The sequence below is a fragment of the Ammospiza caudacuta genome, chromosome 21, assembly GCF_027887145.1.
Source record: "Ammospiza caudacuta isolate bAmmCau1 chromosome 21, bAmmCau1.pri, whole genome shotgun sequence".
Taxonomy (NCBI): domain Eukaryota; kingdom Metazoa; phylum Chordata; class Aves; order Passeriformes; family Passerellidae; genus Ammospiza; species Ammospiza caudacuta.
The window spans coordinates 2,195,245-2,219,554 of record NC_080613.1 but is presented as its reverse complement, the minus strand read 5'-3'; the positions used below and the strand labels follow the sequence as shown (position 1 = coordinate 2,219,554).

General features: G+C 55.1%; 1 protein-coding gene across 4 annotated transcripts in view; it reads right to left on the bottom strand.

The window, feature by feature from the left end:
- Nucleotides 1-425: 425 nt before the first annotated feature.
- Nucleotides 426-24,310, bottom strand: part of KCNT1 (potassium sodium-activated channel subfamily T member 1) — a 63,688-nt gene continuing 39,803 nt past the window's right edge. The window contains exons 3-34 of one of the 4 annotated variants that reach the window (XM_058818188.1): nt 24,217-24,296; nt 22,670-22,769; nt 21,603-21,659; nt 20,844-20,892; nt 20,645-20,704; nt 19,866-19,940; nt 19,439-19,522; nt 18,963-19,057; nt 18,771-18,773; nt 18,148-18,153; nt 17,923-18,103; nt 17,681-17,845; nt 16,798-16,934; nt 15,827-15,890; nt 15,353-15,461; nt 15,089-15,197; nt 13,936-14,085; nt 12,862-13,094; nt 11,179-11,395; nt 10,282-10,387; nt 10,026-10,198; nt 9,756-9,827; nt 9,353-9,487; nt 9,028-9,139; nt 8,647-8,748; nt 8,476-8,559; nt 7,215-7,343; nt 6,887-6,907; nt 5,752-6,055; nt 4,158-4,220; nt 1,683-1,767; nt 426-1,140 (exon numbers count right to left, since the gene is read on the bottom strand). In XM_058818188.1, coding sequence (XP_058674171.1) covers nt 1,020-1,140; nt 1,683-1,767; nt 4,158-4,220; nt 5,752-6,055; nt 6,887-6,907; nt 7,215-7,343; nt 8,476-8,559; nt 8,647-8,748; nt 9,028-9,139; nt 9,353-9,487; nt 9,756-9,827; nt 10,026-10,198; nt 10,282-10,387; nt 11,179-11,395; nt 12,862-13,094; nt 13,936-14,085; nt 15,089-15,197; nt 15,353-15,461; nt 15,827-15,890; nt 16,798-16,934; nt 17,681-17,845; nt 17,923-18,103; nt 18,148-18,153; nt 18,771-18,773; nt 18,963-19,057; nt 19,439-19,522; nt 19,866-19,940; nt 20,645-20,704; nt 20,844-20,892; nt 21,603-21,659; nt 22,670-22,769; nt 24,217-24,296 — 3,481 coding nt within the window. In that variant the 3' untranslated portion in view covers nt 426-1,019. The remainder of the gene's footprint in view (nt 1,141-1,682; nt 1,768-4,157; nt 4,221-5,751; nt 6,056-6,886; nt 6,908-7,214; nt 7,344-8,475; nt 8,560-8,646; nt 8,749-9,027; nt 9,140-9,352; nt 9,488-9,755; nt 9,828-10,025; nt 10,199-10,281; nt 10,388-11,178; nt 11,396-12,861; nt 13,095-13,935; nt 14,086-15,088; nt 15,198-15,352; nt 15,462-15,826; nt 15,891-16,797; nt 16,935-17,680; nt 17,846-17,922; nt 18,104-18,147; nt 18,154-18,770; nt 18,774-18,962; nt 19,058-19,438; nt 19,523-19,865; nt 19,941-20,644; nt 20,705-20,843; nt 20,893-21,602; nt 21,660-22,669; nt 22,770-24,216; nt 24,297-24,310) is intronic. The other 3 variants (XM_058818189.1, XM_058818190.1, XM_058818191.1) reach the window with 3 other exon arrangements.

Below are 24,310 nucleotides of genomic sequence, written 5' to 3'. Positions count from 1 at the left end.
CGTTCATGCACCTCTGCTGCAGGGGAAGCCACGGGGACAGGGGGGACAGAGCCGGGCAGGGGGGGCTGGAGCTGCCGGGGTGGCTGTGGGGACAGGCAGAACCCGCTGCCATAACGGTGCCACCAGCTGTGACCGCGGGGAGGGGAAGGACAGCAGGACACGGCCGGGACACACAGGGGGGTTGCACTCCAGACTGCCCTGGCTGGAAAGGGTGAATGGAGCCACCAAACGTCCACAGCCCAGCCAGCCCAGCATCAGCAGCTCAGCCCCAGCAGGACACAAACCCAGGGGCTCCAGGGCACTGCCACAGAGCTGGCCCTGCTTTTGGTGCCCTGGGCTTGGGGTGTCCTGGTTTGTGAGGTGCCCCAAGGCTCTGTCACAGATCTGGCCCCCCTCTCGGTGCCCTGGGCTTGGCGTGCTCTGGTTTGTGAGGTGCCCCAAGGCGTGGGGGCCCTGCCGTGCCCTGTCCCCTCCATCCCGGCTGTGCCACGGCCACCAGAGTCCTCACCCAGTGCCCAGAACAGAAACCCAGCCGAGGATGAAGACCGTGAGCGACAGAGCAGGAGTTTGGGCACCCCTGGGGGACACCTGGTGAAGGAAGAGGAGGAGGAGGAAGAGGAGCAGGGTCTCGGTGCAGTTTTCCTCTTGTCTTTACCAACCTGCACCCTCCAGCAACCCCAGCCCTGCTCCCATTGGCATCTGGGCTCAGCCCCGTCCCACCAGCACCAGCGAACGCTGTCTCACTAGTTGCGGTATCAGTAGAAAAGTTAAAATCCCCGGGGGCACACACGGCCACCGGCTGCGTCCGGCCGTGCCAGGGCTCCGGGCATCGTCCCGTGGGCACGGCCGGGCTGGGCATCCCCGCCGGGCTGGGCATCGTCCCGTGGGCACGGCCGGGCTGGGCATCCCCGCCGGGCTGGGCATCGTCCCGTGGGCACGGCCGGGCTGGGCATCCCCGCCGGGCTGGGCAGCGCCTCCATGGGGCCGGGCCGGGCCGTCCTTGCCCGCCCTGGCAGCGCTCACAGCTGGGTCTCGTCGCGCGTCTCGGGGTTGCCCGAGCCCAGCTTGTTGCTGCAGCTGCTCTTGCGGCTGTGGCCGTCGTTGGCCACGTGGGCCAGAGGGTCGGAGCGGATCAGGTACCTGTGGGACACAGCCCGGTCACACCGCTGGACACCACAGCTCCCCTGGAATTTGGGCCAGGATGCACAGGGATGGCCCCATGGAGCTGTGATGCTTGCAGAGCATGGCAGTCGTTTGAATGAAAGGTGTTAAATGATAAGAGGTGTTCATGTAAATGCCATAAAATAATAGAATAAATGATCAGGAGTTATTCCTCAGAGCATGGTAATTATTCCTCAGGAATAACTCCTGAATATATTGGTAAGAGGTGTTCGCGTAAATGCCATAAAATAATAGAACAAATGATCAGGACTTATTCCTCAGTGGCAAAAACCAAAGGAGAATCCCCCAGTGCCCATGGGAGCTAAGATGGGGCTGGGGTGGTTTGGGCTCAGGAGCACAGGGAGTTGGAATGAGCTGGGAAAGAGGCAAAACCCTCTTTTATGGGTATTTATGAGAAGTCCTAGGGAATAACTGGATGGGGGCAGCTCATGGCACTGGGGGCAGTGTGGGGACAGGGTGACAGGGTGAGGTGACACTTACACAATGTCATTGACACTTACACGATGTCGTTGAGCTCCAGCCGCGTGTCCGGGGGGGGATTGATCAGGACATAGGACAAGGTGTTCTGGTGGTCGTTCATCTCATCTGCAAGAGCAGGGACAGGGCTGGTGAGGCAGGGACAACCCCCGAGACACCCCAACAGGCCAGGTGACAGATCCCATCCTGGCAAACGGGTCCCTTCACCAGGAGAAGCCGTGGGCAATGTCACTGCCACCAGGAGGGCACCAAGAATGTCACTGCCGCCTCCCTCCTCACCTCCCCAGGCTCTCCCCACCACAGCACGGCCCAGGGGACTGGGTAACTCTTCAAAGTCCCCACTCCCCCCAGAAATAAAGTGAGAGTCTTACCTTGGTGCAGTGCAAAAGAGGGAACAGGTTAGTCCTGCTGTGTCAGGTACAGCACGAGTCCAACCATGGCTCAGGGCAGCTGAACCCCCCCGGGGCCGCCCCAGAGCTCTGCCCACCTCTCCCCCTCTCAGTTTCTCAGTTTAGCTCCATCCAGGCCCAGGATCAGTGCAGGGATTGCTCCTTTCCCCTGCCCAGGGGGAATCACCTCCATGGAGCTCCAGAGCCATCGATGCCGTTTTGGGGATGGCTCTGAACCAAGTGCCCTCCCAGGGGGGCTCAGGGCCACCAAGAGCAGCACCCACGGGGGCAGACAGGGGGTGTCAGTGATGGGGGGCCCCTGTGCTCCCCGAAATAGCCAAGAACAAGATCATGGTGAAATGGATGGGGGTGCGAGGCTGCGGGTGCCGGGGGGGGGGGGGGTGAAGCTGCAACAGGTGACACCATCTCCAGACAGGGTGATGGGGTGTGGATGGACAGGGTGGGGAGGGGACGGACAGACGGACGCGGGGGCAGCATGAGGAGCACGGGGGGACACCAGCTCGCTGCAAGGCTTCTCACTGGGACTCCTCTCCAGGCTTTGGGAAAGGCCCCTCTGAGGTGCAGATGGTGCAAATGGAGCAGATGGAGCTGCTCTGGGGGCACCCAGCCCTGGGATGGGCATTAACTCCAGGCTGGGGCTGCTCCTGTGGCCTGTCCTGCTGCCCCCACCTCCCGACCCCTGCCTGGCATGGGGGACCCCCCAGCTAGGGTCTCCTGTCCCAGCAATGCCAACGGGTGACAGATCACCCTGGCACTGCTTTGCTCCAGCCCTCAGATGCAGCTCCAGCCACCACAGGCACCCAGCACAGGAATACAGCTTCCTCCCGAGGTGTCCTCGCCAAGGCACACCCCAGGGCATCCCCAGGGCTGTGCCACGTCCAGCAGTGCTTGCAGGGGCACCCAGACCTTTGTGTGGCTGCTCACACCCATCCCTGTCCCCTCTGAGGCCACAGAAGGTGCTGCAGCAGGGGGAACCCTCGGGAGGTGCTGCCTGGGACCCCTACCTGTGCCAGGGGTCCTGTCCTGTCCTGGGGCCACCAGGTTTGGGTTTTGGCCATCCCAGTGCTCAGCCTTACAGGGAGACAGGGGTGGGGTGGCAATGCCAGGGCAGGGGTGGCACACAGACCCTGGGACCCACGGGACACACGGGGGTGACATGACAGGGACGTGGGGCCGGGCTCTGGCTCTGGGCAGCTCTCCCTGCCCCATGGAAGTTCCCTGAGCCCATGCAGCCAAGCCAGGCCCTGCTGGGCACACGAGTATATTGCTGCCCCTCCACTGCCCCAGGCAATATACTCTGCCTGGCTCATGGAGGACACACTTTGTGAAGAAATGCCAACGTTTCACCTTAAGCCTGGGCTAGTGAAGCCAAAAATGAAGCTGGGATGGGCTGTTGCTGATCTTGGGGCTGCTGCAGTAAAAAGGAGCCTTTCCAGGGCATGTTGCACCCTGGTGTAAAGGTGAAAATAAAGATGGGAAAACCTGGTAGGTCCCACAGAGCCCCACGAGGTGCCCGGGGTGGCTGCAGCACCAGTGGCCCCTGTGGCTGCTGTTGCTCCCTCATGCTGAGCCCAGCACCCCTGGTCACAAAATGGGGTCTCCTGATGCTGGAGAGGGGTCCAGGAAGGCAAACCAAGGGGTGCAAATGGATTTTTAAAGCTCTGCCTTGCCTTGGAGTGTGGCTGCCCCAGCAGGAGCTCCAGCATCTCATCACAGCATGCACAGGCAGCTCTTGTCCCCCTCCTGTCCCCTCCTCAAGCTGCCACTGGCTGTCCAGCCCAAAACCCCCTCACAGAGCCATGGAGGGAGGGTTTTGTCAATGAAAGCCAAGGGCTGTGATTTCCCTGTAGGAATTCAGCTACAAAAGGGTCCCTGAGGTTTCTATCTCCCTGACCAGGCAGAGCCCTGCGTTTGCACCACCACCACGGGACACTGATTGGTTTTCCAACGCCACCCAACAAATTAGTGCTGAAAGCTCGGGGATCTAAGGTGAAAACTGGCAAGGGTGAGGTTTGGGCTTAGCTGGCATGATCTTGTTGTACGCTGCACGCCATGAGTCACGCGGGACTCCCAGGGAAAGGGAATTACCTTGCAAATATCCCAGGTTTACCCGATTCATCACATCACTGGCTGTTAAATTTGCTACATCCTCTACAGAACATACAGGGAAAGGCACAGACATAAACAGAGAGAGAGAGAGAGGTCAGCAAGCCATGGTTTGGCAAATATCAGAGACGAGCTCCTGCGCTGCAGCCAAAACGTGAGCAAAAGAAAAAGGAAAGGGGCAGAAGGCAGAGCAACGTTTTGCATGGGTGTCCAGACACTGACAGTGACACAGGGTGACAACACACAGTCCCTGCACTGCTGGGTGCCCAAGGAGCTGCTGGTCCCCAGCTGTGCCCAGTGTCCCTGTCCTGGACCCCCTCACTGTCCCCTCTCCTGCCAGAGCTCCCCCAGTTTGCTTCAACCAAAATTTGCCAGCCTTGACCTGACCCCAAGATGTGCCTCAAGCCTGACCAAGGCCAGACAGCCCCCCTGGAACTGCCACAGAAACTGCTGGGACTGGGAATGAAGGGAAAGCAGGAGAGGGGGGTACACCCCTGCAAGGCCTTGCCTGCAGTCCCTGTCCTTGCCCCGTCCCACCACACTCCAGCTCTCCTGCCCCCATCCCTGGGGATGCTGGCAGTGCCACAACCACCCTGGGCCCCCACTCCAAACCACTCCAAAACCCTCCTGCACTGCACTCCTGGACATTTGCTCCTCTTCCTTCCCGTGCCTAGAGCCAAGAGGGGAAAGGAGGAATCCCACCCCAAAATCAGCTCCCATCCCAGCTGGGGCTCACTGCCAGCCTGAGTGTGGGCAGGGGGTGGACAGACACTCCTGGAGGATGGAGCAGACAAGCAGCAGCACAGGATGGCTTCAAAGAAAGAAAGAAAATAAAAAGAAAACCAAACCAACCAAACAAAAGGAGCTGTGGGCTACAGACTTTGTCATAACTGAGGGCTGGGAGCTGTCCAGGGTGACACAGATGCCAGCACCGACGGGCAGGTCAAGCTTGACGAGAGATGTGGCTGCACAGAGGGACCCTGAGCGCCGTGGCTGTCACACACAGCCACACACCCGTGTCACACGCAATGAAGCAACTCAGCCCTGCAGCTACCGAGAGCTTTTCCACAGAGAGTTTATGACAGATTAAAGTCCATAAAGAAAGGGGCTGCGCCAGCTGACGGGGTTGGGCCTCTCCCTGCCAAACTACGGGGGCTCTTGGGCACAAGGTTTGTGCTGACCTGGGGTCGGGCTGTCCTGAACCACCATCTCTGCATGGCCAGAAAGTGGGGCACAAACGGGGCCGTGTGGGGACACCGGGCCCTGCTGCAGGCACAGGGGCCACTCTGCCACTGCCAACGCCTGCCTGGAGCCATCCCAGAGCCCAGAGATGGGGGGGCTGCCTGCAGCTGGCCGGGGGTGCCAGGGGAGGGAGGGGGGCTGCGTGGGGGGACCCCAGCCTGGGGCTGCACAAGCACAAGCAAGCCGGGGATGAGGCGCAGCCCGGCTGGGACGGGCTCGGCGCTAAGCCGGGCATGGGGTTAGGCTGGCGTGGGGTTAGGCTGGCTCAGGGGTCGGGTTAGGCCGGGCCGGGGTTACCTGAGGAGCCCGCGGGCGCTCCGGCGGCGGCACTTACCGTACCCGGTGGTGGGCAGGCCCAGGTGCTTCATGCGGTTCTTGACGAGCTCGGAGAGCTCCTGGCGCTCGGAGCGGCGGTACAGGCTGAGGCGCTGCTGGCTGATCCACTCGGCCGTCTTGCTGGAGTGCTTGTTGCCCTTCCGGCTGAGCCGCCGCGCCCACTGCATGCTCTTGCGCCGCAGCAGCGGGTGCTCCGACTGGTCGCTGGAGCACGAGTTGCGGTGGTGGCCCGTCTTGATGCCCCAGTGCTCCTTGACGTCCTTGGTGTCCTCGCAGTCCTCAACATTGATTGAGATCTGTGACTAGAAGCCCAGCAGGTCACGCGGGATGGGGGGTGGCCAAGGGGGCTTTGGCCTGGGCCTGGCACGGTGGGATCTCTCCCACAGGGTGGGATCTCTCCCACGGGGAGAGATTATTTTGGGTTTTTTTGGGTTCCTTCCTCTGACCCCAATGGGCTCTCCCAGCATTTTCTCTCTGCACTGCAAGAACCGCCAGGCTGGCACAGTTCACCGAATCCCAGAGTGGTTTGGATTGGAAGGCACTCACTCCTTGCCCACTCCTTGCCATGGTCCACCACACCAGGCTGCTCCAAGTCCTGTCGAACCTGGCCTTGAACTTCCCAGGAAGGGGCAGCCACAGCTTCCCTTGGATAAGCTGAGGGGAGTCTTGTGGGCATCTCACACAGGATCACTTCTGGGATATCTGCCCAAGGAGCAGCCATGCCCTCATCTCCCTCTCTTCCTTCTTACTGCATCTGTGCTGCCACATGTCTGACCCAGCAATGCCCGCTGGTGAGCAGGAATTTATTAACGAAGCCTTTTAAAGCCTCTCAAGGAGCTGGGTTGCATTTAATTAAATGTCAACTTTCAGCTCCCTGTCACTGCCTCCTTACAAAGCTGAACGCTGAAGGTATTTAAAGGGATCCTGGCTGCCTCCCTTGCTCCTGATCCCGGTTAATTACATCAGGGCACTGAGGCTCAGCCAGTATCTCCCGTCCATGGGGACAGGCAGGCTGTGCTGGCACTGGGGCTGGGAGCTGGCACAAAGCAGGGGGTGGCTCTTGTGGCCAGGGCCAGCCCAGGGCTCAGCCAGGGTGGGGACAGGGGGCACGGCCGGGCGCGAGCGGCACTCACCTGCGCTCGGATGTCGTGGGGCTGCAGCAGGGGAGGAGAAGGGAAAACCATGAGTCAGTGCAGCAAAGGGCAGCCCTGCTGTGCCCACCCTGCTCCCCAAGTTGCCCAGGGTGTGGCAGAGCCGAGAACATCCAGCACTGCCTGGAGACCCAGCTGGAGAACCAGGACAGCACCACCCAGCGCGGCCACTCGAACGAAATAAACACAAAAATTCCCCTTCCCCTGCTCTCCCCTCCCCACTCTGCTGCACCCAGCTCTGAGGCGCTCCAGCACCCTCCTGGATCCCAGCTTGGCTGGCACCACAGGCCCTTCCCAGCCCGTGCCCTACCTCGGAGGTGGCGAACATGTGCGACTCCGTCCTGTAGATGCCGATGGGGATCTCGGCACTGGAGGAGCAGAGCTTCTGGAAGAGGCGTCCGTACGTCCGGATCCACAGGTCATCCTCAGTGATCTTCATCTGAGCAACACAGGGCCAGCGTGGACTGACACAGGGTCACATGGACCAACACAGGGTCACATGGACCAACACAGGGCCAGCATGGACTGACACAGGGTCACATGGACCAATGCAGGGTCACATGGACCGACACAGGGCCAGCATGGACCAACACAGGGCCAGCATGGACTGACACAGGGTCACATGGACCAACACAGGGCCAGCATGGACTGACACAGGATCACATGGACCAACACAGGGCCAGCATGGACTGACACAGGGTCACATGGACCAATGCAGGGTCACATGGACCAACACAGGGCCAGCATGGACCAACACAGGGTCACATGGACCAACACAGGGCCAGCATGGACCGACACAGGGCCAGCATGGACCGACACAGGGCCAGCATGGACCGACACAGGGTCACATGGACCAACGCAGGGCCAGCATGGATCCCCACTGCACCTCAGGCTGCTCCTGAGCTCCACCCCAGCCCATCCATGACCGTGCCAAAAGTGATTTCCACAAGAAAATCAGGGGCAATTTCTGACCTCAGCCTTCAAAACAGAGAGTTTGGTCCTTGGCAGCTCTTGGGCTTTTGGCAGCACTGAGGTTCCCCAAAATGGAGGGGAACAATGACCTGGCAATGCTGCTCTGTCACTGTGATATTTTCTGAAAAATCGTTTCGCCAGGATTTCTTCTCCTGGCAAGATGAGAAGCCTCAGCTTCTCCATGTTTTGCTACTTTAGAATGTGATTTGGAGAACTGTTTACCCAGCATATGAATTTTTTTTAATTAATGGCCAGTCACAGCCCAGCTGTGTCAGACTCTCTGAGGAGTCACGGGTTTTTATTATTCATTCTTTTCTAGCCTTTTGTCTGTATCCTTTCTCTATTCTTTAGTAATAGTTTAAGAATAGATCATAATAAATCAGCCTTCTGAGAACTTGGAGTCAAATCCTCATCTCTCACCTCGTCCTGGGGACCCCATAACCCCACACTGCTCCCTCCTAGGGACCCCAGAATCCCACACTGCTCCCCCCCAGATCTGCAGAAGAGGGGAGCCCCCAAGCCCATGCACAGGGTGACAGATGCCAGCAGATCCAGGCCCCCTTGGCTGATGGTTTCACCCCAAGGGACTCAGCACGTACCGCACAGAGGTACCCGGAGCCCGGCGTGGTGTCGAGGCCCAGCAGCAGCCGAGTGATGGTGATCATGTAATCCTTCACGAACGACTGTGGAGACATTTGGGCAGGAAAACCAGGGAAAGGTTGGCTCAGCTGCTCCCTGGGGGATGCCCCAGCTGCAGGGCTGTGTCTCACCTGGTAGAGCAGCGTGTCCAGCATGCTGATGCTGAAGACTCTCCCGGCGGCGAAGGGCAGCCGGAACATGAAGGCCAGGTTGGAGCCGTTCTCTCGCTCTCTCTGCAAGAAGAAAGGGAAATTTGAGCTCAGATTGCACAGAAAATTAGAGGGCTCATGGCAATGGGAGGGCACAGGTGTAATGTTTCTGGTGAGTGTGGCAGGAGGAAACCAGGGCAGCATCTTTGCGCTGCAGAAAAAGAAGATATTTTTTTCTCCATGGAAATGTGCGAGACATGATTGGGTTTTCTGGACATGGGAAAAGCACAGGAGCTCAAATGTAGTCAGTCACTGTCAGTGTTGACTTCCCAGGCCCCTGTGCAAAGAACAATCTCCTCTTACCTTTTCTAGCTTAGAAAGGGCCAGAGAGTAACTGTCCTTTGCTCTGAACTGCATGAACCTCATGTTGGAGGGGTGGGTCAGCTCCGTGATAATGCTGAGGCTGGGGAAGAGCCTGCAACGGAAAGAGATCTGTTGTCCTGCAGCTGTCTCTGAGGATTTAAAGCCTGAGGAAGACCACAGTCATCCCTGTGCTGAGGTCAGAAATGGCTGGTTACATGCTGCTTCCTGCCGCAAACCCAGTGCCAGATGTGTCCCACTGTCCATAGCCACCACCCCAGGCACTGGCACCTGTCCTGGTCCTGTCCCCAGCAGTGGTCACCCTCACCTGAACATGGTCTGGACGTTGACAATGGTCTTGGCATCTGCCATGTAGTCCTCCTCAGCACTCATGGTGCTCTCCTTGTCCACCACCACCAAGTTGTCAGCGTAGATGATGCCACACTGCAGCAAACTGTCCAAGCTGGGCAGATCCCAAAGAGAAGAGCGCAGGGTCAGCCCTTGGAAACGACACAGGGAAGCAGCACAGGGGTTCCACGGCGAGCCCAGGCTGCTCCCAACCTGCTCTTCACCTGCTCCCATCTCCCAGGGAGGGGTTGACAACCCGAGAAGCCCGAGGTGGGCTCAGCTCTACGCTACCAACCCTGGGGCTTCTCACGGGGTGACTGAAAAGTCTGGGCTGGGCTAAATGCAACAATTCAGGCACGACAGCCATCCGTGGGAACACCTACTTGTCAATGGTGCCCTCCATGTAGTACACCATGGGGAAACAGCAGATGGCCTCCAGAAAGTGGTGCTCAGGCCTGGGGGGAGAGCCACAGAGAGCGAGGTGGTTCAGCATGTCCATGCAGCAGAGACAGACACAAAACCCCAGCGCCAGCCAGCCCAGGTACCCCACAATGGCACCACTGCTCCCTCACCCTCCCACCCCACAGCACAAACTGCCCAGGCAATGCAGGGAGGCTCTGTGGGAGGGAGAACACCCCTGGAGAAGTACTTGCTTGTTGTCCAGCAGCAGCACGATGGGGTTGAGCTCCTTGCGGGAGCGGTAGTAGGCGCGCAGCGGGACGATGAAGTTGTAGAGGCCGTTCCCCGCTGTCTCTGCAGAAACGATGATCAGCTTGTTCTTGAAGCCGTAGGCTTTGGCATCCTCAAAGCTGTTGTGTTTGCAGCCCTGTGGGGGTGGGACAGCCCAGCACTCAGCGGGCACGTCCTGGGGGGGCTCAGCCCCAGGCAGCCCCCACAGCCCCGGCTCACCTTGTCCAGCCTCAGGCAGCAGAATGGGGCTTTCTCGGGCAGCAGGTGGCACAGGGTCGGGGAGCTCCCGATGTAGGGCGAGTTTGGGGGGTAGCCCTTCACGTACCTGCAGCAGGGAGAAATCTGTGTGAGGACAGGGAGAGCTTGCCATTTATCCAGCACTCAGCTGCTGGGGAAAACATTCAACAGCAACATGTTCTTCTCCTGGCGAGATGAGAAGCATCAGCTTCTCCATGTTTTGCTGCTTTGGAATGGGATTTGGAGAATTGTTTGCCCAGCATGTGAATTGTTTCAACTTAAGGACCAATTCCAGTCTAGCTGTGTCGGGAGGGGTTAGTCACAAGTTTTTACTATTCATTCCTTTCTAGCTTTCTGATGTATCCTTTCTCTTTTCTTTAGTATAGTTTTAGTATATAATTTTCATATAATATAATACAATATGATATAATATTATATTATATGATATAGTATTATATCATATGGTATAATTATAATATAATATAATACAATGTAATGTAATATAATGTAATATAATGTAATATAAATTTTTATATATAGTTGATATATAATATAATATAATATAATATAATATAATATAATATAATATAATATAATATAATATAATATAGTGTAATATAATATAATACAGTATAGTGTAATATAGTATTGTAGAATATGGTAGAGTATAGTATAATGTAATATAGTAGAATATCATATTATATCATATATCATATATCAACCTTCTGAGAACTCTGAGTCAATTCTCATCTCTCACATCCTCCTGGTGACCCCAACACCACCACAAGGACTGGTGAGCACACAGCCACAGTGAGCCAGAGGCGCCTGAATCCCACCAGGTCCCAGTGGAACGAACCAGCCAAAGAGAGAGCGACTCACTCGAGCACTGCTGACCCCTCCTCGTCCGACTGCGTCATCTCGTCCTCGGACTGGTCGCTGAGGAGGTCGCAGGGCAGCAGGGAGGAGGTGTCAGCCAGCTCCAGCACCGGGGCGATGCTGGGCCGCCGCGTGCCCGAGCCGTTCTCGGCGGGCAGGGCCAGCTTGCTGCTGTTGGCAGGGCGGCACTCGGTGTTCTGCAGGTCCATGGCCACTGTACCTGGACACACACGGGGGAGGCAGCACGGCAAACACGCTCTAAGGGGGGGAAACGTCACAGCAGCCTCCTGTCCCCAGGCCCTGCACGGGGATGAGGCAGCCCGGATGATGCTCAGCTGTTGGTGGGCACGGGGGGTGCAGGTGAAGCCCCCACTGGTGGTCTCCACCTGTGTGCAGCATCTCCCCAGGGGCTGTCTCTCTCTCTATTCCCCTCACAGCTCCATGGCCAGCTGAACCTGCTGCTCCCTGAACTGCCAAACCAGGCTCTGCAGGAGTTTTTGCCGTGCTGATGTGTCTCTGAGGTGACAGCCCTGCAGCCCAACCCCTGCCCACAACTCCTCGTGGGCTCTGGCAGACACGAGTCAGGTCAGGAGCCACATCTGCCCTGGCAGTGCCCTCCCTGTGGATGTCCCTTTGCCCCAGGGAGAGGCAGGCAGGCAGCAATGCCCTCACCCACCTCCCACATCCCTCCCGATCAGCTTCCGGCCCTAGAATATCAGAATCCTTAAGGATAGAAAAGTCCTCTGAGATTGAATCCAGCCATTCCCCCAGCACTCTCAATCTGCCACTAAATCATGTTCCCAAATGCCACATCTACAGGTAATTTAAATCCCTCCAGGGATGGTGACTCCACCACTGCCCTGTGACAAAGCTTCACAGCCCTTTCTGTGAAGGAATTCTTCCTAATATCCAACAAGACAGACTTCCTCATCCTGTCCTCCAGCAGCTTCCAAAAACCAAACACATTGATGGAGTGTCCCAAGAAGCAGAGCCCAGACATTGGCCTTGCCAAACACCCTGCCCTGCTGGCACTCACGTCATGTCTGTCTGTCCCTCTCATGACCCTGCCAAAGGTCCCTCTGAGTGGAGCTGTGTGACAAACAGCGCTCAGCAAAGCGCTCCGAGGCCTGCTGGGGGATAATCTATGCAAATTGCTGCTCAGGAGTACAAACACATAAATTATTTGCTTGAAATATAATGTGCTCGTGTGGCTCAGCTCCTCCAAAACTTGTTCTCCCCGGATACAAGAGGGAAGTAATGACTCATGGTATTTTTCACTTGCACAAATGCACCGCTGGCTGCAGTGAGACCAACGGCTTGGGAAGCATAAACGTGATTTAGGATGTGCCCCACGGCATTTCTTCCTCCAGCCTTGGAAATAATTGGGGGCTAAATCCAGGCTTGGGGCATTTATGCAAATACCCTTAATGATAATGGACATCACGAGGTTTAATAATGATATTTGAGCTTGCTGAGAGCACGCAGAGTGCAAGGGAATATGTATTTTACTGGTGAGATTTCTGGAAGAGAGCACGGAAAGGGTTTTTGGGGAGGGAGGAGGGTGGCAAGGAGAGTGCAAAACAGAGAATAAACCCAAATGTGGGGAGGAAACCGAACCCAAAGGAACCCAAAGGTGGGGGAGGTGATGGAGGGGGGTGTGCCAGCCCCTGCTGCCCCCCGACTCACCCATGCTGGCAATGATGCTGTGCACGGGCAGCCGGGAGGGGCCGTCGTAGCTGCCTGCAAAGCCCTTCTTCTTCTGCTTCTCCTCCTGCTTGAAGATGAAGGCAGAGTTCTCCTCCTTGGTGATGTTGATGTAGAAGCAGGTGTCCGAGGCTGCCATGATGTGCCTGGGGCCGGGGTTCAGCAGGATGCTCTTGTTCTCCTCCCTGCGGATCCCGATCAGGCAGACACCGTACCTGGGGGGGAAGGAGCAGGGGCTGGGCATTCCCAGCTGGGAAAATCCCCTCTGGGACACTGTCCCTGCACACAGGACCTGGCAGCAGCCCCAGCCCAGGGGGAGCAGTGGCTGGGCATTCCCAGCTGGGGAAAATCCCCTCCTGTGACAGACACATTTTATGAAAAATCCTTTCCTTAGGATTTTTGCTCCTGAGAAGCTGAGAGGCCTCAGGAACAAAATGTAAACAATGGTTATCTGCTGCTGTGGAATGCAACAGGTGGTTCTTTGACTGGTGTCATAGAGTTGTTTCTAATTAATGGCCAATCACAGCTGGCTTGGAATCTTTCTCCGACACACAAGCCTTTGTTATCATTCCTTCTTTTCTATTCTTAGCCAGCCTTCTGATGAAATCCTTTCTTCTATTGTTCTATTTATTATTTTATTATATATATTATATTAAACTAATATAATGTATAATAAAATATATTTTAATATAAAATATATTAAAATATATTTTATTATATAGCATAATATATAATATATAGTTAATTTATATATATATTAAAATTTTGTTTTAATAGAATATGTTTTATATTTTAATAAAATATGTTAATATAATATATATCATTTTTAATATAATATATATTATAAAATAATAAATCAAGCCTTCTGAAACATGGAGTCAGATCCTCGTCTCTTCCCTCATCCTCACACCCCTGTGAACATGGTCACACCCTCCTGCAGGGGCTGGGCATTCCCAGCTGGGGAAAATCCCCTCAAAGAACCTCACAGCAGCCCCAGCCCTGTCCCCAGGGTGTGCAGACAGACAGATCCCCCTGCCCAGAGCCCCCTGCCCTCACTTCTTGTGCGCGTGGAAGGCGGCGTAGGTGAAGCTCTTGCCCTCGTACTCCATGAAGAACTTGCTGTCCCCCATGCGGATGTGATAGACCTCATTGCCCGAGCAGCGCCCGTACATGCGCTGCCACTGCTCCGGAGACTCCTGGCCCTCCCTGCAAGGGCAGCACCAGCATCAGCGGGGACCCCCAGGGCTGGGATGGGACCCTGGGGCTGGGATGGGATCCCTGGAGCTGGGATGGGACCCACAGGAGTGGAAATGGACCCCCTGGTTCTGTGATAGCCCCCTGGATCTGGGATGGACCCCTGGAGCTGGGATGGGATTCCCAGGGGTGGGATAGGACCCCCAAGGTTGGGATGGGACACCCTGGACTTGGGGTGGGACCCCAGGGGCTTCAATGCAACCCCTGGAGCTGTGATAGACCCCTGGGGCTGGGATGGACCTCTGGAGCTGACACAGGTCCCCAAACCCCAGCCAGATTCTGTTGGATTCCATAACAATCCCTGGAGCTGCCCCCGAGCCCGGCAGCAGGGAGGTGACAGTGACACACGGCCACGGGCTGCTGGTGCTCTCCCAGGATGAGCTCATTCTCACTTTGGGCTCTAAGTGCCTTTTTATTTAACAGGGCTCCTGCAGAGTGCAGGGGGAGGTGCAGAGCCCGTGCTGGCAAACAGCCCCGAGCACGGGCCAGAGGCATCTGGCAGGGATGTTTCATAACTGATTTCATGGCACTTTACCAAAAATTCAGACATTTCTGATGGCCAAGGAGTGCAGGGCACACACCCCTGCTCTCCTGTGCTGGCAGAGCTCCTTGCAGCCATGCTGGATATAAACCCACCAAAAAACCCTGCAGGCTCTGGGGCTGCTTGTGCTGTGAATTCACCTTCCTGCCAGCAGCACCGTGCCAATACAAAGATATTTTTACCTCCAGCCTCTGCAAAGTTGGCATTGCCCAGCCCAGCTGCACTGGTGTGGTCCCCTTACAAAGTGGGATTTTGTTTTTGGCCTGGATGGGGGCCCCAGACCCCATTGTGCTCCCCAGAACCATCCCAGACCCCTCTCCCCTGAGCTCAGAGGCCTCAGTTCTGCACCCTCCAGGCTCAGGCAGGGGTAGGGGGGGACAGGGATAGCAGGGGACAGCAGGGGACAGCACTCACTGGCCACGGGAGGTGTGCACCAGCAGTGTGATGAGGGTGGAGGTGGCAGGGCAGACACAGTTCAGGGCCAGCATGGCGTATTTGCACTCCTCCTCACACACAACGTGATCTGAAAGGCAGAGGGGACCATCAGGAGGGGAGGGGGACAGGGCCTGGGAATGGGGTCATTTTGGGGTGGTGCTGGGCGCTGGGTGTTCCCTCCTCCTGCCAGTCCAGGAGGGCTCCCAGCTGACCAAGAGCTGCTGTGCAGCTGCTCCGACTCACCTGCAAACTTGACATGGAATTTATTTTCTGGCTTTAAGATCTGAACGTAGAGAGGACAGTTTGGAGCAAAGTCTTTGACAGCCCAGGCCCTCAGGATGGTCTGGTGGTCCTGGACAGGGACAAGAGCAACATGAGCTGCCTGGTTGATGGTTTCTTGGTGGATGGTTTCTTGGTTGATGGTTTCTTTTCCCCAAGGCTTCTACCCCTGGGATGAGCTGCAACGCACCCAGCCACCCTGGAGATGTACAGCAAGGGCTCCTCCTGCCCCTGGTGCTCCCTGAACCCAGCACCCAGCAGGAGGAAGGTGAGTCCACAGGGCTCAGTGTGCTGTGCATGTCTCTGTGCCATCCCCAAGGTTCCCCTTGGCACTCAGCCCTTCCCAGCACCCTCCGTTGCCAGGCACAGGTGACACCAACACCACCCCAGTCCCTTCTGCCCAAAAAATGCCCCATGCCCAGCCCTGGCTGGACTCACAGCTGCTGTTCTGTCCACCTCATTCCGGCTGCTGAGGATGAAGCAAGCTTCTCCATTGTCCATCCTGCCAGGAGAGAGCAGAGACCCCATGAGCTGCAGGGCCCACAGGGCTGGGCACTGCCCACCCCACCAGGCCCCTGCTGGCACAAAAATATTTGATGAAAAATCCTCCTGAGAAGCTGGGAAGCTTCAGCTTCTCCATGTTTTGCTGCTTTGGAATGTGATTTGGAGAATTGTTTACCCAGCATGTGAAATTGTTTTTACTTGGTGACCAATGACAACCACCTGTGTCAAGGCTGTGAGCAGCCACAAGATTTTATTATCATTCCATCCCTTTCCTTTGCTAGCCTTCTGATGAAATCCTTTCTTCTTTATTCTTTAGTATAGTTTTAATATATCATTTTCTTTTAATACAATATATATCATAAAATAATAAATCAGTCTTCTGAAACATAAAATCAAGATTCTCCTCTCTTCCCTCATCCTGGGACCCCTGTGAGCACCACCACTCCCTGCCAGCCCCCAGACCCAGCACAGGCTGGGGTGACACTGGGGTCACTGGGCTGTGCAGGGTGTCCTGTGGAAGTTTACAGGCAGCCCTGACATGGCAAAAGATGAGAATCTTGACTCCATGTTTCAGAAGGCTGATTTGTTATTTTATGATATATATTATATTAAAACTATAGTTAAAGAGAAGAAGAAAGGGTTTCATCAGAAGGCTTGAAAGGAAAGGAAGGAATCGAATGATAACAAAAGCTTGTGACTCTCAGAGGGTCTGAGCCAGCTGGGCTGTGATTGGCCATTAATTAGAAACAACCACAATTAATTAGATGCACCCATTGCATTCCACAGCAGCAGATAACCATTGTTTACATTTTGTTCCTGAGGCCTCTCAGCTTCTCAGGAGGAAAAATCCTGGCAAAGGGATTTTTCAGGAAATATCATGGCTACAACAGTGTCCCTCTGCTCACTTGGCTCTCATCAGGTCCTGGTCCTTGAGTGCAGAGCCCTGGAGGTAGATGACCCTCTGGGACCACAGGGGGATCTGCAGCACACGCCGCACCTGGATGTCCATCTCCGTGGGGCACAGGATCACCACGTAGTAATCCTGCAGGAGAGAGGCCACTGCTACAGGAACCTCCTCCAGCCACCTCTAATCAGCTCTCGGAGGTCTGTAACACACTCAGGACAGCTCAGCTACCTTTGGAAGCATAAAAATCAGCAGGATGGCTTCTGTTGCAGCGTTAGAAACAAAAAGGTTTAATAAAAGGCAAAGTAACAAACAGCGAAACCAAGCCAAGTGCTGGACGTTCTTGCTCCTGGCAAAACACTTTACAAAAACAGAGCTCAGGGGGTTCAGAGGACAAGGAATCTGGGCATGTCAGGCCTTTCTCCTTCTTCTTCTTGGCCTCCATCTTCTGCTGTGATGTTGGCACTTTTAGATTGGTTTAGAGTAGAAGCTCACTGTCTAACACAGGTGATAGGCGTTGGAAAGTAATTGTAAATATTGTACACATAGTTTTAGATTGGTTTAGAGTAGAAGCTCTCTGTCTAACAGGTGAAAGGTATTGGAAAGTAATTGTAAACATTGTACACGTAGTTTTTAGTATAAAAAGATAACACTGCCCTGGGAGCAGGCAGAGTGCCTCTGACTGTCCTGCTGAGCGGACCTTGGCAGGCCAAGAGAAATAATTTTATAGATAAGATACAATAAACAACCTTGAGACGAAGAAATTAAGAGCCCTGACTCATTCTTTGACCACCAGGCTGGGAAAAGAGACTTTCTAACACCTTGGGGTCACTCTGACCAGCAGAGATCCTACAGGGAGAGTGTGAGCCCAGCCTGGGGCTCACCTGCAGGCGAGGGTGGGCGTAGAACTCGTTGAGGAAGTCCATGAGGAGGTCGATCTTGAGGGAGCTGACGCACAGCACCACGTGCTTCTCGGTCTGCGCGCGGTGCCGGCTGTAGTTGCCCCCCGACTTCTGCCGCTCCATCCACAGGTACACCAGCTCCTCGAACTGCAGGGGGCACGGAGCTGGTGTCCCCAGGGCAGGGCTGGCAGCCCCTCCGCGCCCCCAGGCTGTGCAGGTCTCACCTGGAGAGGCAGCACCACCAGGGCCACGCAGATCATGATCACCACGAGCAGCTGGGAAGGCCAAATCTTTGGTGTCACGTCTCCGTAGCCCACGGTGGAAAAGGTGACGATGCAGAAATAGAAGGACTTGAAGAGGGAGAGCTTCTCACCTGCTCTTTCCAAGTGCTGGATGCCGCAGGTCCTGGAAGGGAAAAGCCCGGTCACGGCAGGGAGATCCCCACACACCTGCAGCTCAAAGCCATCCTGCTGGACACAAGTGTCACCCAAACCTTGCTGGGCCCAAATTGTACCCCCCCTTCCCTCAAACTCATCCAGCAGCAGGGCTGGGAGCACCACTGAGCTCTGAAATAGCATTAGTCACCCACATCAGAGCATCGCCTTTATTGCCAAAAGCTCATGAGCCTAAAAGCCTCATTTCCCCTCCATTCAGCAACTTAATGGTTTAATATGCCTCCAACCCAGAGCAAGGCAGCCAGAGGAGAATTCAAAGCCTAATTCAGAGCTAAATAGCCCATGATGAGCTCTGCTCCCCTGCCCAGAGGAACACCCTGGATGCTGGCAATGGCAGGGAAAGGGCCCAGTTAATTAGCAGGAGCCCCAGTGGCCAATTACACAAATGACCTGAGGAGCTGTGAGGTGTGGGGGAGGAAGAGCTGGAGCCTTGGAGTGAGATGGGTTCTGGTGAATGAACCACCCCTGGAGCATGAGCCATCCCTCACCTGTCCCTGGGGGAAGCTGCTGCCCCTGTCCTGTGTCCACATCCCCCAGCTGCCTCTGGCTGCACCCTCACCAAAAGCTCCCTGATCAAACCCTAGAACAAGGCAGGATCAGAAGTTTGGCTTAAAAACCCCCTCAGAGTGCTGGAGATGGAGCAAAGCAGGGGAAGGTGTGAGCCCTGCAAGAGCCCAGCTTTGCCAGCTGCTCCAGATGGGCACAGCTGGATTCCTGGCGGGTGGGCACGGCTGGATTCCTGGCGGGTGAGCACAGCTGGATTCCCAGGGTCAGGAGGGGGTTTTAGGGAAATGGAAAGCAGCACTCACCCCGTGAAAACGAGACACAGGAGGGTGCAGATGAGGATGAGCACCTGGTTGAACATTGCTGACTGTGTCCTTTGGATGGCTCGGTGCAGGTCGTTCTGGGGAGACAGGGGAGGGCTCCCAGCAGCTCACACAGCCTGGGGGCACCAATTTCTGCCTTGCTGGCTCCCACAGTGCCCTCCCCAGGGAAGGGCAAGCCTGGATTCAGCCCTTGGGAAGGGATGTGCATTCCCATCAGCAGGGCTGGGATCTGAGAGCTCCAGTGGGAGCAGGGGAATGGCTGGAACTCCTCACCCCAACCACCCCTGCCACTGTGGTTTGGATTCTGAGGGGTTCCTGGTCACAGCCTGGCACCCCCAGCCTGGCATTCCCTGACACACACCAAGCTCCAAATCCTGCCCCAGAGCTGGGGCAGCCAAGGGTCCCCTCCCAGCCCTGCTGCCCTCCACATCCCCAAGGAGACAAAAGGGATCACTCACAATCATGTTCTCCAGGGCGTACTTGGCCAGCCAGCAGTTCAAAAACACAGGAATGAACAAATTCCGCAGAGGAGGCCAGAATATCTACAAAAACAAGGGTTATTTGCAGAAATAATCCACATTCTTTTAAAAAATAGAGCCATAAGCAGCCAATCCTCCCCGTGTGGAAGGATCCAAACCCAAGCTGAGCAGAAGCTGCCACCAAACAGGGCCCTGCTTCCCTGACTGCAGCAGAGCAGCTGGAAAGGGAGGAGGGGTTTGGGATAACACTCCAGAGAAAATCATTATATTGTCAAATATTGAAGGGAAAATTTCCTGCCAGCCTTAAAAACCACTAGGCCAGACACCCATTTGTCTTTATTTTATCACCAAAATACAGCAATTACTGCACTTAGAGCTGCTTTAAATGCCACCAGGACACACTCACCGTGATGATGAATGGCACTGTGTTGATCATCTCCAGGATGAAGGAAATGCGAAAAATCTGCTCCCAGATGTTCCCCTGAGGAATTAAAACCGAAGAAGAATTAGATAACCATAAAAACTTCCCAGAGGAAAATTAAAGTGATCCCACCCTGCTGGATGAGGGAAATACGGTGCAGGAGAGGTGCAGTGGTGGTGCCAGGCACTCTGGGAGCAGGAAACATTCCCAAACTCCTCCCAAAGTCCTCTCCACAGACACTGCGTCTGTCTGTCTGTCACTGCTGCCACCCAGAGCTGGGGGACAACAACACTTCGTGCAGGGATGGAGAGTGACAGTGACACTGACAGATGGCTGGCACTCAGAACAGGGGGTGATGCAGGGTCTGAGCCTCTGCTGCCAACCCTCCCCTGGTCCCTGAGAAGATGCCATTTGTCAAGGTCACTTTTTCTGGCCATTTCAGGTGGCTTTGGTCCAAAGGAGCCAGCCTGTGCCTCTCCTTGGAGCAGTGCCATTCCCTCCAGAGGGATGAGCAGGAGTGACCCTGCTGAGCTCGGGGAATCTGGGATGTGTCAGCCTGACACCAGGAACAGCCAGCCTGCATTGAACAGCCCTGAATCTCTGAGAAAGCACAAAAAGCAGAGATTCTGCTCTGCACACCCAGCAGCCCGAGGGGGAATGAGAAAGGAAAACATCCAGAGGTGGCAGACAAACAAACACATCCTGCCGGGATGTGAAATCCATTCCTGCAGAGGAGGCTGAGCCCTCCCGGCCCAGGCTCTCACCTTGTAGCTGAGATAGGTGAGCAGCATGGTCTCCAGGAAGCTGATGAGGGCGATGCTGACCTGCAGGGACACACACAGGGGGGCTCCAGGGCTCTCTCCAGGCGATGGGAGCCCCCCAAGCCCCCAGGGATGCCACAGGTGGAGCAGAGCCCCAGCCCAGCTCCTCTGGGCTCCTGCACACCCAGCAGGGGCTGCTCACCTGCACGGCCCACAGGGGGGTTTTCCTGTCCACCCAGAAGATGTGGGACCTGGAAAGAAACCCAGATGGGATCTGAGCTCAGCTGTCAGGGTTTTCACCTCCACAAATGCAAACCCGAGGCCATCCTTGTCGCAGACAACTTTTATGAAAAATTCTTTCCTTAAGATTTTTCCTCCTGAGAAGCTGAGAAGCCTCAAAAACAAAATGTAAACAATGGTTATCTGCTGCTGTGGAATGCAACAGGTGGATCTGTGATTAGCTCATGTTTGTTTGTAATTAATAGCCAGTCACAGTCAGCTAGGCTAAACTCTCTGTCCGAGACAGAAGCTTTTGTTATCATTCTTTGATTTCCTATTCTATTCTTAGCTAGCCTTCTGATGACACCTTTCCTTCTATTCTTTTAGTATAGTTTGAATGTAATTATATATATTATAAAATAATAAATCAAGCCTTATGAAACATAGAGTCAGATCCTCATCTCTTCCCCAATCTGGAAACCCCTGTGAACACGGTCACAACCCCTGACTCAGGAGCTGCTGCTCCCTCCTGCACAGTTTGCTCAAGCAGCCCCTGCACTGGAATTCAGCCATTCCCAAGGGTGCACCCAAAGGATTTGGTTCTGGGATGCTGCTCCACATCCCCTGAGCAGCCCCAGGACCAAGAAATGGCCTCAGGGAAATGCCAGCAGCAGCCACCTCCATCCCTGTGCTCCCCCAGGCTGGCAGAGCTGGCCCAGGGCCCCGAGCAGCTCCCACTCACCAGTTGATGTTGGTGGACTGGTTGAAGGCTGTGTAATTCTGCTTCTCACATTCCCAGCTGGGGAGAAAGAGCAGGGAAAAGCAGTCAGGGGGGAACAGGGATGCTGGGATTGACCAGCAGCATTTCCATGGATCCAGACACCCTGATTCCTGTAGCCAGGGCTTTGCACAGGAAAAGCCTCACCCAGGAAGCCTTGGGCATCTTAGTACTGGAGGACAAAACACCTCAGGTGCTTCAGCCCTACCAGAGATGCTGTGGAATGCTGATTCTCCCTGGCACAGAGCTGCAGGGAACTGGGAATTACCAGGTCACAATCAGCACAATGTGCTGAGCTGCAGCCCCAGCTGAGCTCTGCCTGCCCTGCTGGGAGGGCTCTGCTCCCTCTGGCCAGCCTTGCTGCTGCCACACTCCCCCTGGAAAATGGGATTCCCTGAGCTGCAGCTGTGCTAAAGCTCTCAGGGATGAGCATCCATGTCCTGCTTTGTTCTCACAGGTCTGGAAGCACTCCCAGAACGTGCAGATGTGCTTGGCAGTCTGCAGCCTCTGCAAGGGGGAAATCAAATCACCAATTATCCAAGCTCTTGGGGGAAAAAAATCACATTGTACACGAGCTAAACGAAGCAAGGACACATTAAAAATAGGCTTATACGGAAAGCCAGTACAAAGCTGATGTGTGGAATCATCCATCACCTCAAGGATCCACACAGCACACCGTATTTCCCTCTCAAGTGCTTCAATGGGATTTAGTGTTAATGTCTTCAAGCACTTCAGCCTTCACAAAACATTTGCATGGTGCTGCCCTGGAGCGGCTGAGCTCCTGACAGAGTCAGGCAGAACTTGGAAATGAACATTTTCCCACCATGCTCTGCTCAGGGCCAGTAGATGCCCCCACACCCATCCACAGGGCGTGAGCAGGGGCCTCCAGCCTGGGAAATTTTGTTAAAGCCCCAATTCAAACAGCTGTGGGGGGGTGACAAACCCATCCTGAACCCTGGCACACCCTCAGTGAGCCCTGGGGCAGCTGGGGCTGGGGGCAGCTGGGGCTGGGGGCTCTCTCTGTCTCTCACCAGCCGATGCCCTCCTCGGGGTTGTCCAGCAGCACGCGCACAATGTACAGCAGGCACGTCAGCAGCTTCAGGGAGAAGTTGAAGAGCCGGATCCGCAGGCCTGTGGGAGGGCAGCAGGGATGGGGCAGCGTTCCTGGGCATCCCCAGGGACCCCACACAGCCCAGCAGCCCCCCAGCACAGCCCCACAGCACAGGAGCCCCCTGATCCCTAAGGGGAGCTGCAGCAGCTCTGCCCAGGTTTGCCCAGCAGTGCCACAGACACGGGAGGCAACACAGAGATAAATAACGATGAGTCAGCTCCTTGCTGACCCCAAAGATGTGAGAAAGACACAGGAGCTGCTGGAGTTATCCCCCTCATTAGCAGGCACCATCTAACAGCAGCAGAGCAGCACTGACCACGTCACCTTGCAGGAGAGCAGGGGTGGTGAGGAAAAGCTGCTGCTTCATCCACTCTGCCTCCCCAGCCAGTTCATGGGGTTATTACTCAGATTACAAGTGAGAAATCCATCACATTTTCATTAAAAACTTCCCCGTGGGCACCCTGTTGTACAGCTTTTTAGCAAGACAACAGGATGCAGGCGGGAGAAGAAAAGGCAAATTTATAAATGAACCAGCAGGCCCCCTCCAGACAGCTAATGACAGCTCGGAGGAAGAAAATAAAAACACCATTAGTCAAGTGGAGACTAATCCCCATGGCTGGAGCAGGAGAGGGTAACTCACAGCCTGCCCTGGCTGTCCCCAGAGCCCCAGGGAGGCACAGCCAGCTTCCCCATGGGGACACTGGCTCCCTGCTCCCAGCCAGCTGTTTGTCACACTGTGGCTGTCCCCAGCGAGCAGAGGTGATGGGATGTCACAGACATCTTTTATGAAAAATCCTTTCCTGAAGATTTTTCCTCCTGAGAAGCTGAGAGGCCTCAAAAGCAAAACGTAAACAATGGTTATCTGCTGCTGTGGAATGCAACAAATAAATCTGTGATTGGTCTCATGTGGTTGTTTCTAATTAATGGCCAATCACAGTCAGCTGGCTCAGACTCTCTGTCCGAGACATGAGCCTTTGTTATCACTCTTTCTTTTCCTATTCTTAGCTAGCCCTCTGATAAAATACTTTCTTCTATTGTTTTTGTATAGTTTTAATATAATATATATCATATATTATAAATATATGATATATAATATATTAACTTATATAAAATAAATATATTATATAAATATATTATATAAATATATTATATAAATATAATATAATATAATATATTAAATATAATAAATCAAGCCTTCTGAAACATGGAGTCAGATCCTCGTCTCTTCCCTCACCCTCGGACCCCAGGGAACACAGGGAGAGGCATCCTCTCCTCCCCATGGAAAGCATCCCCAAACCGAGCTGCCAGCACCCAGCAAAGGGGCAGGAGGCAGCAGCATCCCCGGGCAGGGGACACGCGGGGACAGGGCCACCAGCAGGTGGCAATGGCTCCTCATGGCCAGGAGGAGCGCGGCTGTCCCGGCCCGGGCCGGGCTCGGCTCTCGCTCCCCGTGCCCGCAGCACTCACTCGATCGCTGGTTTTTGATGAAGAAGAGCTTCAGCCGCTCCTTGAAGGTGTTCTCATTCACGTAGAACTCGACCTGCACCCTGCGGGGAGAGCC